The sequence below is a fragment of the Lissotriton helveticus genome, chromosome 7, assembly GCF_964261635.1.
Source record: "Lissotriton helveticus chromosome 7, aLisHel1.1, whole genome shotgun sequence".
Lineage (NCBI taxonomy): Eukaryota > Metazoa > Chordata > Amphibia > Caudata > Salamandridae > Lissotriton > Lissotriton helveticus.
The window spans coordinates 1,297,226,863-1,297,244,347 of record NC_136068.1 but is presented as its reverse complement, the minus strand read 5'-3'; the positions used below and the strand labels follow the sequence as shown (position 1 = coordinate 1,297,244,347).

The 17,485-nt window shown below is 41.0% G+C and overlaps 2 protein-coding genes across 4 annotated transcripts in view; both read left to right on the top strand.

Annotated features, from left to right (window-relative positions):
- The window catches only part of LOC144770227 (peroxisomal acyl-coenzyme A oxidase 1-like), a 214,853-nt gene that overhangs the window by 12,371 nt on the left and 184,997 nt on the right, over positions 1 to 17,485 (top strand). The window lies entirely within an intron of this gene.
- On the top strand, positions 10,072 to 16,051 carry LOC144767356 (uncharacterized). Its single transcript, XM_078650826.1, has 2 exons — positions 10,072 to 13,042; positions 13,183 to 16,051. The coding sequence occupies exon 1, from the start codon at positions 10,076 to 10,078 to the stop codon at positions 12,392 to 12,394; it is 2,319 nt and encodes a 772-aa protein (XP_078506952.1). The 5' UTR covers positions 10,072 to 10,075; the 3' UTR covers positions 12,395 to 13,042; positions 13,183 to 16,051.

Here is a 17,485-nt window from a genome sequence, read left to right as displayed (position 1 = left end):
GTGTGGCTTTCTCTGTGTCCCACGCTAAAGTGCGAGGTTGAACCTTATAGAATGAAGTGGCCCTTTCTACTGCTTGTTCTGCTGCTACATTATTATGCTGTTTAAGCCACCTTTGTTTTGGGAAAGGGAGGGCTTCAATGAAATGTTCCAGGTAAATAATAGTAATAATTTCTTCTTTTCTATGGTCTCAACCACTTATCGGCAGCGACCTTCAGTTTAAAATAAAGGGGTTTCGTGTTGTCTGTAGGGGAACCCCTTTCCTTTCGGAAGCGAACCCTATAGGCCTCCGCATCCATTCCCATATGGTCCAAGATTATCTCTTTTATCTCCTGGTAGGGTGTATGGCCATTAGGGATAGTGACCTGATAGGCCGTCTGGGCTTCTCCGGTTAGGAGAGGGGCCAAAAAGAAAGGCCACTTGGCTTCGGGCCATCCTGATGCATGGGCTGCCCTTTCAAAATTTAATAAGAAAGAGTTGGGGTCTTCACCCAACACATTTTTGCAGGGACACCTTAGGGCCATGTCCTGTGCGGACTTGTAGCAGCGTTGTTAATTCTAAATGGTCATCAGCCACCTTTAACATCTGTTTGGCTTGATTTGCTAGGCTGGACTTCAATAACTCCCTGTCTGCCTGAGCAGAGTTCATTTTCTTCTCCACCGCCCATTCTAATTTTTCCTGTCCTCCGATTAATTGTTGAATCGGGTTTTCCATTGTTAATAGGATTGAGGTGTACACTATCCCACTACTGACACCACGTGTAACGCGGTGGAGAAGCAGACTCGGACACACAGTTAAAGGTATAATAAGGGCTGTTTTTATTTAGTTCACAGAAACAAGGGATTGTGGGAGTTGTAGGCCAGTTTGTTTCTTCACTGTCCTTTAAGTTCCCGGGAAAGGGGTTCAACGTCTTCTTTAACTTGTGAGCGTGATGGATGTCTCGTTGTAACCCAGTAGTGTAGGGAGTAGGAAGAGGGAAAAGAAAAAAAACAAGAAACACCCAGTCAGGGTAATATCCGGTTTGTTTTCAGTGCTATAGGGAGGGGGGAAGTGTTGGGAATAAACACCCAAAACCGTCACCAGTGAGGGGATTGCGGTGGTAGCAGGAGTCACTTTATCAGTAGGGGAATGGTTTACGTTCTCGCTCCACGTACGCTGTCCTCCCTGTTGCTTTCACCCTTCACCATACGGCGCCACACTGCCCCAAGGCGTCCCCGTACCTTGTCAAGCCACAACCCTCCTGGGCATTGGCTGGCTTGCTGGTATTGCCGGATGGGGTCCAGCGCCCCGTCTGTACTTCCTCCTTCGGCTCCCAGGCGTCTGGCTCCTGCGTCCGGGTTGGGTGCTGTGGTTGCCGGAACGGTTCCTTGCTCTCTCAGTTGTGGCGTGACGACAAAGGTCTGAACGCAATGATCCTCGTCCTTGTGTAGTGTAGTTCCTATTATCCCAATAGGCTCTGCGCATTGGAATAATACCTTCAATAGTATAGACGTAGGACAGAGGTTAACTAGGTCTTCTACTGTCGATATTAGACTTAAGTTTTGTGTGCCAGCTAGCTCAGAGTTCACTAGAAACTTTCTCGAATAGGCGAGGAGGAGTTTAACCTCCCTGGATAGACAAGAAGGGATTTAGTTTCTGACAACCATAGAACATGACAACTTTGCTCTCCCTAATCAAGAGTATATCTCTAGAGTCGTGTGAAAACAAAAGACAACTATTTTACTCAGTCAATACGTGCATACTTAGTTTCACCAGATTGTAGAGAAAGAAGAGATGGGCGTGTTCAATAAAAGGTGTTATTTATTGATCAGTCTCTTTTTCTCATACAAGAGAAATGAATCGCTACAGTTGCAATACTTAAGGTTAAGTGCATACAGTAAAAGCAGGATTATAAAATAATACTGTAAAAGCATTGATATGGTTTCTTAGCCATATGATACTTTAAAATGGATAAAAGATATACATACATATATACATTGACTAATCGTACTCAATTGGTGCTTCTAACTACGCCTACCCCGGTGTACCTGACCTAAGCCTAATACGTGGGAGGGAGTAAGTAAGTAGCAGTTGAAGTTAAGTTTGTTTTGCCAAGAATCTGACTCAAGAATTCTCTGTAAGGGGTTAGTCAGTTCAGTACCTGGGATTTAGAAGGTAGGAGGGCTGGTATCTCTGTCTCCGGACTCGATATCCCAGTCACCCGCGAAGGTGGGCTGGAAACGCTGGAGGCTGGATTTCTCGGCAAGAGAAAAGACAGCGTCTTTCCTCATCGCGTCAAAGAGGGAGGGGCAGCGTCCGTGGGCTTCTCGCGTCAGCTGGGCTCTCCGGCAAGTAGTCGCTGCTCCAAGCTCATCACCACCGTGTGTTTACTTAGGGCAGTGTCGGTATATTTATACCTGAGAGGTGCCGGGTTTGACGTAAGGATGGACATAAGACGTCCATTAAGAACTGGTCGGTCTTACATTCTTTACAGGAGTTCTCGAACGAAATCAAAATAATAGCAGCGGGGATTTCCCAGGTTTGCTGGAGGCTTGGTTTGTTTAGAGAACTCGGTGTGCTTTCTAGGGGGCTGGAGGAATAGTGCTTGCTCAATGTGACAGCATGCGCTATGACTTAATCTGAGAACGGGTCTCTGTGCCGTTGTATGGACATTAGTGAATAATAACCGGACAAGGGTCAGAAATAGGAGTATCGATACCTGGGCAAAGATCCAGAGCACACTATATATATCAATAGAATGTTTTCTTGTAAGAGTATTGTTTAATTAGGGATAGATCCAACCAAACGTCAATTTTTCAAAAAGTTTTATTCATCAGCAGTGTTCACCACTTGGGAATCACTGTACATGTCACTCAAGCCGACACGTGTTTCATCACAGCATGTGGCTGTGAATCTTCAGGGCTAGAAGAAAATAATAAAATCATAAAATCAATGCGATGTCACAAAAGTATGCAATCGCGTGTGACAGTGGGACACCCGTGGCGTGGAAACCAACACAGAACGGAAGGGAATAAAACATTTTTCAGTGACTTCTTCTAATTAATCCTAATACATTTTTATTTTTTATTTTTATTCTCCTGAAGTGAGATAGAAATAATGTGTCGTGAAAAACGGCGCAATTCGGGTATTTATAAGCTCCTAATACGTACATAGTTATCCTAGTCTACAAGTGCAAGTGTGCTGTGAGGTGAATCATAATATTTACGTTCATTCATTAGGTTCGTTAACTTCAATATATTGAGACATAAATTATGCTCGAGTATAGTAAACAACTTGGCCAATTAAGATATTGTTACCACAGAACATGGCGGTCCAGCATGACTTAAAAAAAGAAGGAATGGTAAGTGACATAACCTTAATCGTTGGATTAACATCCTGTTGAATAAAAGTTATTATTGGGGAACTTTTAGGATCTGATATCATTTGGCTGGTTGCTAGTTGAATGTTGAATTATATAGAATCATCACTCGATATAAGTACCTGATACATTTTACAGTCTTAGCCTTTCTTCTAGCTCAAAAACCTTTAGTCAGATTTAGGCTAATTCATTCATGTAGTAAATAACAATCTTCTTTCTACAATGCGATTTTGACTGCAACTACGTAGATTCTATCCCTTGAATATGAGACCCGAGACCCGTAGTCTCATGGTGAAAAATAATCAATCATGCAACATTATTAGCCATTGCATGCACAAACTCTTTGTAGAGTGTCCCCGGATATAACCATAGAGAAAAATACAATAATATCAACATCGTATACGGAGCCCAATAATTGTCAGTGCTAATCATTGAAATTATAATCATGTATGTTCACGAAATATCCCTTTGTTTACCAACCTAAACGGAGTGTAGTGCCTCAAAAATCATACAATAGAACAACATGCCGTGTCACCTAATGATACCTGTAATGGTAGCGTGAATCAAAAGTCAAGCAAAATTAGTGATTTTCATACATATGTAAATAACAGCTGCGACGGGGAAAACACGATTAAGTAGTGTGGAAGTAGAAGGGGAAGTAATTACCTGATCTTAATGATCAAGGCGCGTGGTCTGTAAGTAGGTAAAAAAGGGTGAAATAATTTTAGAACTGACGTTTAAAAGGTGACACAAGGTTACATACGTGTGGTCACGTTTCTTGAGCAGTCATCAAATATTAAGCACGTAAACTCACCGGGGAACCGGTGATAATTCCAACCCGGTCCTTATCGGGTGGTTTTTAATTTTCGATATAGCGGCACCAGTCAGTCAGTCAGGTTGCCGAAACCAGTTCATTTGTTTGGGGAATTTGTTATATAGACAAATTCAGTGGAGCGGAGGCTGAAAATTAAAATTAAAAGTGGAATACGAGGCTTAGTAATGGGGCTCGTGTGAAGTGGTTACAATCCTAATGGGTTATGCCCGCGGTAAATATGCCCTCATTCTCACCCGTGTTGAGCCTGTATTCATGCCTCGATGGGCGTCTGTCTCCAAGTGCGGGAACACCGAAACCGGTTGTACCCGCCCCTTTTCAAGGGGGCTGATCTAAAAAACGCTAGACTGCTCACAGTAGTTAAAGGGTGGCAAAAAAAGAAGAGTTACTTCACCGAAAACCGAATGCGGTTATACCGGCCACTTATTACGAAGAGATAATTTAAAGAGGTTGGACTGATCAGATAATTACATCTTTCAAACGCTAGACTGCTCAAAGTAGCTAAAGGGTGGCAAAAAAAGAAAAGTTACTTAACCAAAAACCGAATGTGGTTATACAGGCCACTTAATACGGAGAGCTAATCTAAAGAGGTTAGACTGATCAGATAGTTACATGTGTCAAAAAGAAAGAGTTTATTGCGCCGAAAGGGGGCGCTTTGATTACGCTTCAGGAAATCAAGTCGTGTAAATTTTAAATTAATTCGCAGCCGCCTAATATTTATAAGTATAGCGTTTGGTGTGTGCGCAAGTTGTTGTATGAAAAAATGAAGAGTATGTTGATCCAAGTTGATACATTTGGAACTTTAAACTCAGTATTACATGGGAACAGAAAATGGGCAGAAAATTGAGCACAAACTCCCTTAAAAAATGGGAGGAAAAGGATATGGAATCCTCAAACAGTTTGATAAACAATGTGGTTCCGATTGCTCTGGGCACAATAAATGTACATAGTCATACCCTCAACATTGATCTAGACATGGATCCTAGCCTAGCCACCACAAATATTTTTATAATCTAGGAGTAAGACAGCGGGTAAGAAAAAAATATATCCTTATTCTTAAAGATTCAGTTATGCATTTTCTAGGCATGGTTCAGATGCTAAGGATGGATTGTCATTATTGCAATTGTCCCTCAGGTGTCAGGACCCAAGAAAAAGTGCAGTTCATCATCAGTGTTCTGGCCTGTCCTGGTCGTATCTAGACGCATGATCCATAGAGCCTCTTGTCTTCTAAGGCGTAGTTCCCTGTTTCCTCCTCTCACCGTAGCCTGCACAACATCAATGCCATAGAAGGTGAAGGATTTGATATTTCCTTGTGAAGGACATGAAGCCATATGTATAGCCATGGGGTATCTCGGATCCTTAGTGGCATATGCTCTTGCGTGTTCTCTTATGCGTTCTCTGAGAGCCCTAATCGAACTCCCCACATATCTGCTTTCACAGGCACATTCAATAATGTACACTGTAAATTTTGTGTCACAGTTGATATTTGTTTTGATTGTATGTAGTTTTGATCTGTGATCCGAAAATGATTTGATTCCATGATTTGCCCATCTGCACATTCCGCATTTGAAAAAACCTTTTGATTTCTGGGTCAACCAATCGCATGTTCTTGTGCTTTTGGGCACAGTTGGACTTAGTCTGTTCTTTAAATTCCTTCCTCTGCAAAAGGTTATTTGTGGGTGGCTTCCTATTACGGTGGTCAAGGTTCTGTCTGCACTTAGAATCCCCCAATGTTTATGGAAACTTTTCCGTAGCACAGGACTTAATTCGTTGTAATCTGTGATTAGTCTTACAGGTTGTTGTGTTTCAATTTTAGGGACTTTAGGTGTTAAGGTTGACTCTCTGCTTATCTTTTTGATTTTTTTGTCCGCTTTGGAAATGATCTGAGGTTTATAACCCCTCTTGGAAAATCTGGACTGCATATCCTTAATGCAGGTTTCAAATTCTTGTTCTTCGCTACAGTTTCTTCCGGCTCTCATGAATTCCCCATATGGGATACCGTATATCTGGTGGATAGGATGGGAACTGTTGCTATGAAGAACTGAATTGCACGCTGTTGTTTTGCGGAATAGTTTGCTGTGAAGAGTCTCATTTTTTACATATAGTTCTATGTCCAGGAAAGACACCTTGGATGTACTGATATGTGTGGTAAATCGCATGTTCATCTCATTGTCATTCAGATATGCACAGAAATCCATAAGTGTAGTTTCCGGTCCTGACCATATTAAGAGGCAATCGTCTATGTAGCGACCCCAGTATAATATATAGTCAATCCATTTTGTGCCTCTGATGCTCCAGATCATGTCTGCCTCAAGAGCACCCATGTAGAGGTTTGCAAAAGAAGGGGAGAACCTTGAGCCCATGGCTACTCCCCTTGTCTGTTTGTACCATCTTTTATCAAATACAAAGAAATTTTGATTCAATATAATGTCCATCATTGTCACTAGCATTTTAGTATGTTCTAACAATGTGATGGGTCTGGTATTTAATGCTCTGGTTAGGGCTGCCAATCCTAGGTCCGGCTCTATGGAGGTATATAGGGATACCACATCAAGGGTCGCCATTATCAATCCAGGTTGCCAGGCGATGTCAGCTAGGATACTTAATATATGTTTTGAATCTTGTATATAAGATGGCATGTTCTTTACCATTGGATTCAGGAACTTGTCCACATATTGTGAGAGTCTCTCTGTCGGACCCCCAATCCCGGAAACAATTGGTCTTCCTGGTGGAAACAAAGCAGGTTTGTGTATTTTAGGGAGAGTGTACAACCAAGGATAAGATGGGCGTGTCACTTTTAAGTACAAATATTCAGCATCATTTATAAGGCCCGCATCCTTCCAGTCCCTCAGGTGGTTATTGATCAGCATTGTTAAAGGACCCATAGGATTGCTGTCTACTGCTTCATAACAGGAGGTGTCGGAAAGTTGAGAGAGAATTTCTGCGTTGTAGTCCATTACGTTCATGACCACTACGTTCCCTCCTTTATCCGCTTCGCGGATAACTAGGTCCTGGTTGTCACTTAAAGTTTTTAACGCTATTCTTTCTTCTCTGGTTAGATTGTCTTTTTTCATATGTTTGTGTTTAGAAACTTTAGTCTCATATTTGTTAATGTCTTCCAACACTAATTTATAGAATGTATCAATAGTGTTGCCACTAGGTAATGTGGGTGTCCATTTTGATTTGTTTTTTAAACCACTATCTATGGTACTGTTTGTTTTTATTTCTAGGTCAGTTAATAGATCGTTGAAGGAAGTTGGAGGATCATCAAAATCCGTGATTGATAGTAGCAGGTGTGAGGACAGGACCTCTTGAATGCTGATAGGGTTGGTGGATACCTCTACTTGGTCGTCAGAGCCAGTGATAACATCTGTGGGTGTACCCCAGAAGTGTTTTTTTATTTTGAGTCCTCTAATGTATTTGAAAAGGTCAATCTTCATCCTACAAGGGTCCCCTTGTTCAGTAGGATTAAAGCTGAGTCCTTTGCTCAGTAAAGAAATCATATGTTTGTCCAGGTTTGCGGATGAGAGGTTAATCACCTGTACATCCTGTTCCGATGTATCATTCACTTCTTGTTGCCGGACCTCAATCTCTCCCTGTAGTCGTCTTTGTCCTCCTCTCTGACCTCTGCGGGTTTTGTGTAAGTTTGGTTTGCTCTTGTACGATTTGTTCTTCTCATTGTCCTGATTTCCCGAGAAAAAGTATTGGCGGCTCCAGAGGTCGATGGTATGGCTCTAGGCTCTTGATTGCCATTCGCAGTTTCTTCTGCCTCACTCTCTGTCTCAGGGACACTGCTTAGGGAGGTATTACTTGAGGAGATATTAGAGGCACCGGATTTGGTTGCTTGTTGGTTGCTAGCTGGTTTCTGGAATTGCTGATCGTATTTTTTGGCAAAGGTGAACACTCTGCCTTCACGATAGTCTGCTTCATCTCTGCGAATTTGTCTTGATTTGCGATCCTTGATGTCATTTTGATGTTTCGTCAGGATGTCTTCCAGGATTTTGTAGTTTTTTTTCGGTTGCATCTTTGAGATTGAGGGCTTCTATCTCCTTCTCTAGTTCTACAATTTCTGCCTGTAATTTTGTCACTTTTCGGTCTGCATTTTCTATTAAAATTCTCATCAGGTTAGTGGAATTCATGGTTACCTATTCCTCCCATTTACTTAGGAGGTCGTCATCCAGATCATCAAAAGTTGGAAAGGTCTGTGACCGAAGACCTCTTGGTATTCCTTGAACTCTTAAATACTGTTTCAGTGTTGCGCCATCCCACCAGCGTGAGTTTTCGGTCTTTTTAAGTCTCTCTAACCTGAGGAATTTCTCTTTTAAGCTGCTTCCTTTTTGTTGATTTCCACTGGCATTAGTTGTATTCGGGTGTGTGCCTTTAGAAAGATTCTCAAACATCTGTGAGGCGATCTTATCCCTATCCATTTTACAATAGGTAGTTAGTTGATCGAAGACCGTAGTGGCTGCCTTTCTGAGTCAAGATTATTGAATAGTCTATGAGTCGGTTTTTTAGTGTTCAGAATTTTGGCGCTCAACTTCTCACGGTAGAGTATTAATTTGTCCTGGTATCAATGTAGGTGCTTCTTGGCCAGAGGAGAACCTTAACCTCTGTAAAAAAGGGGGGCAGAGACCTCCCTTTTGTTCTATTTGGGCAAAGATCCAGAGCACACTATATATATCAATAGAATGTTTTCTTGTAAGAGTATTGTTTAATTAGGGATAGATCCAACCAAACGTGAATTTTTCAAAAAGTTTTATTCATCAGCAGTGTTCACCACTTGGGAATCACTGTACATGTCACTCAAGCCGACACGTGTTTCATCACAGCATGTGGCTGTGAATCTTCAGGGCTAGAAGAAAATAATAAAATCAATGCGATGTCACAAAAGTATGCAATCGCGTGTGACAGTGGGACACCCGTGGCGTGGAAACCAACACAGAACGGAAGGGAATAAAACATTTTTCAGAATACAACTAATGCCAGTGGAAATCAACAAAAAGGAAGCAGCTTAAAAGAGAAATTCCTCAGGTTAGAGAGACTAAAAAAGACCGAAAACTCACGCTGGTGGGATGGCGCAACACTGAAACAGTATTTAAGAGTTCAAAGAATACCAAGAGGTCTTCGGTCACAGACCTTTCCAACTTTTGATTATCTGGATGACGACCTCCTAAGTAAATGGGAGGAATCGGTAACCATGAATTCCACTAACCTGATGAGAATTTTAATAGAAAATGCAGACCGAAAAGTGACAAAATTACAGGCAGAAATTGTAGAACTAGAGAAGGAGATAGAAGCCCTCAATCTCAAAGATGCAACCGAAAAAAAACTACAAAATCCTGGAAGACATCCTGACGAAACATCAAGGATCGCAAATCAAGACAAATTCGCAGAGAAGAAGCAGACTATCGTGAAGGCAGCAGAGTGTTCACCTTTGCCAAAAAATACGATCAGCAATTCCAGAAACCAGCTAGCAACCAACAAGCAACCAAATCCGGTGCCTCTAATATCTCCTCAAGTAATACCTCCCTAAGCAGTGTCCCTGAGACAGAGAGTGAGGCAGAAGAAACTGCGAATGGCAATCAAGAGCCTAGAGCCATACCATCGACCTCTGGAGCCGCCAATACTTTTTCTCGGGAAATCAGGACAATGAGAAGAACAAATCGTACAAGAGCAAACCAAACTTACACAAAACCCGCAGAGGTCAGAGAGGAGGACAAAGACGACTACAGGGAGAGATTGAGGTCCGGCAACAAGAAGTGAATGATACATCGGAACAGGATGTACAGGTGATTAACCTCTCATCCGCAAACCTGGACAAACATATGATTTCTTTACTGAGCAAAGGACTCCGCTTTAATCCTACTGAACAAGGGGACCCTTGTAGGATGAAGATTGACCTTTTCAAATACATTAGAGGACTCAAAATAAAAAAACACTTCTGGGGTACACCCACAGATGTTATCACTGGCTCTGACGACCAAGTAGAGGTATCCACCAACCCTATCAGCATTCAAGAGGTCCTGTCCTCACACCTGCTACTATCAATCACGGATTTTGATGATCCTCCAACTTCCTTCAACGATCTATTAACTGACCTAGAAATAAAAACAAACAGTACCATAGATAGTGGTTTAAAAAACAAATCAAAATGGACACCCACATTACCTAGTGGCAACACTATTGATACATTCTATAAATTAGTGTTGGAAGACATTAACAAATATGAGACTAAAGTTTCTAAACACAAACATATGAAAAAAGACAATCTAACCAGAGAAGAAAGAATAGCGTTAAAAACTTTAAGTGACAACCAGGACCTAGTTATCCGCGAAGCGGATAAAGGAGGGAACGTAGTGGTCATGAACGTAATGGACTACAACGCAGAAATTCTCTCTCAACTTTCCGACAACTCCTGTTATGAAGCAGTAGACAGCAATCCTATGGGTCCTTTAACAATGCTGATCAATAACCACCTGAGGGACTGGAAGGATGCGGGCCTTATAAATGATGCTGAATATTTGTACTTAAAAGTGACACGCCCATCTTATCCTTGGTTGTACACTCTCCCTAAAATCCACAAACCTGCTTTGTTTCCACCAGGAAGACCAATTGTTTCCGGGATTGGGGGTCCGACAGAGAGACTCTCACAATATGTGGACAAGTTCCTGAATCCAATGGTAAAGAACATGCCATCTTATATACAAGATTCAAAACATATCTTAAGTATCCTAGCTGACATCGCCTGGCAACCTGGATTGATAATGGCGACCCTTGATGTGGTATCCCTATATACCTCCATAGAGCCGGACCTAGGATTGGCAGCCGTAACCAGAGCATTAAATACCAGACCCATCACATTGTTAGAACATACTAAAATGCTAGTGACAATGATGGACATTATATTGAATCAAAATTTCATTGTATTTGATAAAAGATGGTACAAACAGACAAGGGGAGTAGCCATGGGCTCAAGGTTCTCCCCTTCTTTTGCAAACCTCTACATGGGTGCTCTTGAGGCAGACATGATCTGGAGCATCAGAGGCACAAAATGGATTGACTATATATTATACTGGGGTCGCTACATAGACGATTGCCTCTTAATATGGTCAGGACCGGAAACTACACTTATGGATTTCTGTGCATATCTGAATGACAATGAGATGAACATGCGATTTACCACACATATCAGTACATCCAAGGTGTCTTTCCTGGACATAGAACTATATGTAAAAAATGAGACTCTTCACAGCAAACTATTCCGCAAAACAACAGCGTGCAATTCAGTTCTTCATAGCAACAGTTCCCATCCTATCCACCAGATATACGGTATCCCATATGGGGAATTCATGAGAGCCAGAAGAAACTGTAGCGAAGAACAAGAATTTGAAACCTGCATTAAGGATATGCAGTCCAGGTTTTCCAAGAGGGGTTATAAACCTCAGATCATTTCCAAAGCGGACAAAAAAATCAAAAAGATAAGCAGAGAGTCAACCTTAACACCTAAAGTCCCTAAAATTGAAACACAACAACCTGTAAGACTAATCACAGATTACAACGAATTAAGTCCTGTGCTACGGAAAAGTTTCCATAAACATTGGGGGATTCTAAGTGCGGACAGAACCTTGACCACCGTAATAGGAAGCCACCCACAAATAACCTTTTGCAGAGGAAGGAATTTAAAGAACAGACTAAGTCCAACTGTGCCCAAAAGCACAAGAACATGCGATTGGTTGACCCAGAAATCAAAAGGTTTTTTCAAATGCGGAATGTGCTCAATGTGCAGATGGGCAAATCATGGAATCAAATCATTTTCGGATCACAGATCAAAACTACATACAATCAAAACAAATATCAACTGTGACACAAAATTTACAGTGTACATTATTGAATGTGCCTGTAAAAGCAGATATGTGGGGAGTTCGATTAGGGCTCTCAGAGAACGCATAAGAGAACACGCAAGAGCATATGCCACTAAGGATCCGAGATACCCCATGGCTATACATATGGCTTCATGTCCTTCACAAGGAAATATCAAATCCTTCACCTTCTATGGCATTGATGTTGTGCAGGCTACGGTGAGAGGAGGAAACAGGGAACTACGCCTTAGAAGACAAGAGGCTCTATGGATCATGCGTCTAGATACGACCAGGACAGGCCAGAACACTGATGATGAACTGCACTTTTTCTTGGGTCCTGACACCTGAGGGACAATTGCAATAATGACAATCCATCCTTAGCATCTGAACCATGCCTAGAAAATGCATAACTGAATCTTTAAGAATAAGGATATATTTTTTTCTTACCCGCTGTCTTACTCCTAGATTATAAAAATATTTGTGGTGGCTAGGCTAAGATCCATGTCTAGATCAATGTTGAGGGTATGACTATGTACATTTATTGTGCCCAGAGCAATCGGAACCACATTGTTTATCAAACTGTTTGAGGATTCCATATCCTTTTCCTCCCATTTTTTAAGGGAGTTTGTGCTCAATTTTCTGCCTATTTTCTGTTCCCATGTAATACTGAGTTTAAAGTTCCAAATGTATCAACTTGGATCAACATACTCTTCATTTTTTCATACAACAACTTGCGCACACACCAAACGCTATACTTATAAATATTAGGCGGCTGCGAATTAATTTAAAATTTACACGACTTGATTTCCTGAAGCGTAATCAAAGCGCCCCCTTTCGGCGCAATAAACTCTTTCTTTTTGACACATGTAACTATCTGATCAGTCTAACCTCTTTAGATTAGCTCTCCGTATTAAGTGGCCTGTATAACCACATTCGGTTTTCGGTTAAGTAACTTTTCTTTTTTTGCCACCCTTTAGCTACTTTGAGCAGTCTAGCGTTTGAAAGATGTAATTATCTGATCAGTCCAACCTCTTTAAATTATCTCTTCGTAATAAGTGGCCGGTATAACCGCATTCGGTTTTCGGTGAAGTAACTCTTCTTTTTTTGCCACCCTTTAACTACTGTGAGCAGTCTAGCGTTTTTTAGATCAGCCCCCTTGAAAAGGGGCGGGTACAACCGGTTTCGGTGTTCCCGCACTTGGAGACAGACGCCCATCGAGGCATGAATACAGGCTCAACACGGGTGAGAATGAGGGCATATTTACCGCGGGCATAACCCATTAGGATTGTAACCACTTCACACGAGCCCCATTACTAAGCCTCGTATTCCACTTTTAATTTTAATTTTCAGCCTCCGCTCCACTGAATTTATCTATATAACAAATTCCCCAAACAAATGAACTGGTTTCGGCAACCTGACTGACTGACTGGTGCCGCTATATCGAAAATTAAAAACCACCCGATAAGGACCGGGTTGGAATTATCACCGGTTCCCCGGTGAGTTTACGTGCTTAATATTTGATGACTGCTCAAGAAACGTGACCACACGTATGTAACCTTGTGTCACCTTTTAAATGTCAGTTCTAAAATTATTTCACCCTTTTTTTACCTACTTACAGACCACGCGCCTTGATCATTAAGATCAGGTAATTACTTCCCCTTCTACTTCCACACTACTTAATCGTGTTTTCCCCGTCGCAGCTGTTATTTACATATGTATGAAAATCACTAATTTTGCTTGACTTTTGATTCACGCTACCATTACAGGTATCATTAGGTGACACGGCATGTTGTTCTATTGTATGATTTTTGAGGCACTACACTCCGTTTAGGTTTGTAAACAAAGGGATATTTCGTGAACATACATGATTATAATTTCAATGATTAGCACTGACAATTATTGGGCTCCGTATACGTTGTTGATATTATTGTATTTTTCTCTATGGTTATATCCAGGGACACTCTACAAAGAGTTTGTGCATGCAATGGCTAATAATGTTGCATGATTGATTATTTTTCACCATGAGACTACGGGTCTCGGGTCTCATATTCAAGGGATAGAATCTACGTAGTTGCAGTCAAAATCGCATTGTAGAAAGAAGATTGTTATTTACTACATGAATGAATTAGCCTAAATCTGACTAAAGGTTTTTGAGCTAGAAGAAAGGCTAAGACTGTAAAATGTATCAGGTACTTATGTCGAGTGATGATTCTATATAATTCAACATTCAACTAGCAACCAGCCAAATGATATCAGATCCTAAAAGTTCCCCAATAATAACTTTTATTCAACAGGATGTTAATCCAACGATTAAGGTTATGTCACTTACCATTCCTTCTTTTTTTAAGTCATGCTGGACCGCCATGTTCTGTGGTAACAATATCTTAATTGGCCAAGTTGTTTACTATACTCGAGCATAATTTATGTCTCAATATATTGAAGTTAACGAACCTAATGAATGAACGTAAATATTATGATTCACCTCACAGCACACTTGCACTTGTAGACTAGGATAACTATGTACGTATTAGGAGCTTATAAATACCCGAATTGCGCCGTTTTTCACAACACATTATTTCTATCTCACTTCAGGAGAATAAAAATAAAAAATAAAAATGTATTAGGATTAATTAGAAGAAGTCACTGAAAAATGTTTTATTCCCTTCCGTTCTGTGTTGGTTTCCACGCCACGGGTGTCCCACTGTCACACGCGATTGCATACTTTTGAGACATCGCATTGATTTTATGATTTTATTATTTTCTTCTAGCCCTGAAGATTCACAGCCACATGCTGTGATGAAACACGTGTCGGCTTGAGTGACATGTACAGTGATTCCCAAGTGGTGAACACTGCTGATGAATAAAACTTTTTGAAAAATTCACGTTTGGTTGGATCTATCCCTAATTAAACAATACTCTTACAAGAAAACATTCTATTGATATATATAGTGTGCTCTGGATCTTTGCCCAAATAGAACAAAAGGGAGGTCTCTGCCCCCCTTTTTTACAGAGGTTAAGGTTCTCCTCTGGCCAAGAAGCACCTACATTGATACCAGGACAAATTAATACTCTACCGTGAGAAGTTGAGCGCCAAAATTCTGAACACTAAAAAACCGACTCATAGACTATTCAGGAGTATCGATACCGGTCCCTAGATAAACATACTACACCCACTCCACGAATTCATGTCCATATTTACTAACCTAATCAATAGTAAACATAACTAATAGTGCATGTGTATACCGAACCACCCCAAAATAAATTTTTTGCATTTAATAGGCATATTCGAAGTACACGAAAAATGAGTATAGGTACTGTATGCATTCAAGCAGTGTAATCATTAAAAAAAAAAAAGGATGCACAATTTATCTCAGCATGAATGATTTGCGAAAATAACACATGAAATGGCTCTTAATACAGAAGAAAAAGTGTGAGACCACTCCATCACATATAAACACAATTACTTGTAAATACGCTAGAGGCTGAGGTAATATATTGTCTCTAGATTTCCTAAAAATAGAAGTTCTGTTCTCTAGGAATAGTTTTACTTTAAGCAGAAGATAAGTGCCAAAAGGTAAATATTTTGGGTTTGGGAAAAAGTTTTCGTTTTCAGGGGAAGAAGGAAAAAAAATTCTCAGTAGCTTTGTTTTTAAAGCCGAAGGCCAAATTCAGAGTTCAGCGAACGCTGTGTGCAATCTTGCTTAAAGTCATTCTCTCTGTTCTGGTGAAAACATAATTTCAGACAGATTCTCGAAAAAACAGTCTACCGCTTCTGGTGAAAGTTCGACCAAGTTGGAAAATGTCGCTACCATGCAGTCGTGCGCATGTTCGCTTTCAGTGATGTTTTGATCAGCATTGCTTACAGAAGGCCGTACCTGGTTGATGCTGCTTTCATCCTGTACTTCACTACCCTTCAATCGTAGTGGTGAAGTCTCCACGAATGCCGTCATCAGGATAGGTAACCGCGGGGGACAGCACAATGCATGAGCCTTTACTGGACCCAACAAAGTATCTGCATCCAATGGTACTTCTGATTGTAGTGTAAGACAGGTGTCCAACACGCATTCTTCGCCGCATAGCATGCATCTCAATACAGGTAAGACACAATTCTGCCATATGGGTCTGAACGAAAGAAACCAGGTCATATTTAGATCTCTTAGCCGGGCTAATCCAAGGACTTTAGTTATGCGGTCCCGGTAGCGTATAGCTAGGATCGTCTCTTCCATTGTTGCTGGAGTCTTGTCTGTGACATGGCTTGCCATAACGAAGCAAGAGTAGCAAAAATAGGATGCCTGCTACGAGTCCCAACAGGAGAGGAAGTCCGCCAAAGATGGAATGGACGAAGTTTGGAAAAATACCCAGGACTGCTTTGAATGGGGTTAACAGTCCCGAAAAAACGGTCTTAAATACACTCGCGACACCACTTGTATCAGAAATGTTTAAGATTTCGTTTAGCATTTCTGCGAAGCGTAGGGGGCAATTTGTTGATAACAATGCATGTATCTCTCCTGTTGTCCTTGCAACTTGGAGATCATACGTTTCTTTTGATGACGTCAAGCGAACTGGCGACTGTAGGAGCACAGTCTTCATTCTGCTTAAAGTATCAATTCGAATAGAAGAGATTTTCAAACTGGGCCAAATTTTTCCCTCCCTGTCTGGAGTGTCATTCGGAAACAATACTCGCTCACAGCAAATGACCATGGAAGTCACGCTTACTAGATAAGGTTTTCCTGGCAGTAAGCCACAACATCTGTAATCTACAATTAGAATGTAACTCCCGTTAGAAAGTCTTCTAAAGAATGGTTCTATTTTTGTTGCAGGTGTGCCGAGCTGGTGACATGAAAGGTTATTTGAAGTCCCCTCACAGGCCCCATGTAAACTTATCCCCTGACACAGAAGTATACCACTTAGTGATTTTTCACAATTGTTACCACCAAGAAATACACTCTGTCCTTTTTCACTATAACATGTGTGTGTATAAGGTAAGTTCCATGTTGACTTAATGTATCCTTTACCCAACCTTTCATACTGGCCTGCCTGTATATATTTTTGGCAGTATCGAAACTGGAAAGTCGTTATCGGAATAGTTATAATCCCATGTATTATCCATTCAATGACAGGTCGTTCTGACATTGTCAATGGTAATCTCTCAAGTTTTTCAATGCTCAGAATTGTATACTCTGCACCCTTTTGTGCCAAGCTGATTTGTGTATCAGTAAGGTTAAAGATAGTGAATAGTGACGTTGTGTTGATTAGACGCCAAGGCACGTAGCCTGAACGCAGATTTTGTAACGTCCAGCCAAGCTGTACAATAGAACGCAGTTGTGACTGACCGTGTTGTAACATCAGTAAGTCTTGCTCTATTATATCGATTGCAGATGATACAATACTGTCCAGTGAATATATTCTGGAAGACAGTCATTAACCCATTGTCCACAA

What these genes read in the sequence shown, in the direction of transcription:
- LOC144767356 (XM_078650826.1), top strand. Translation starts at nt 10,076, where the DNA reads ATGAAGATTGACCTTTTCAAATACATTAGAGGACTCAAAATAAAAAAA.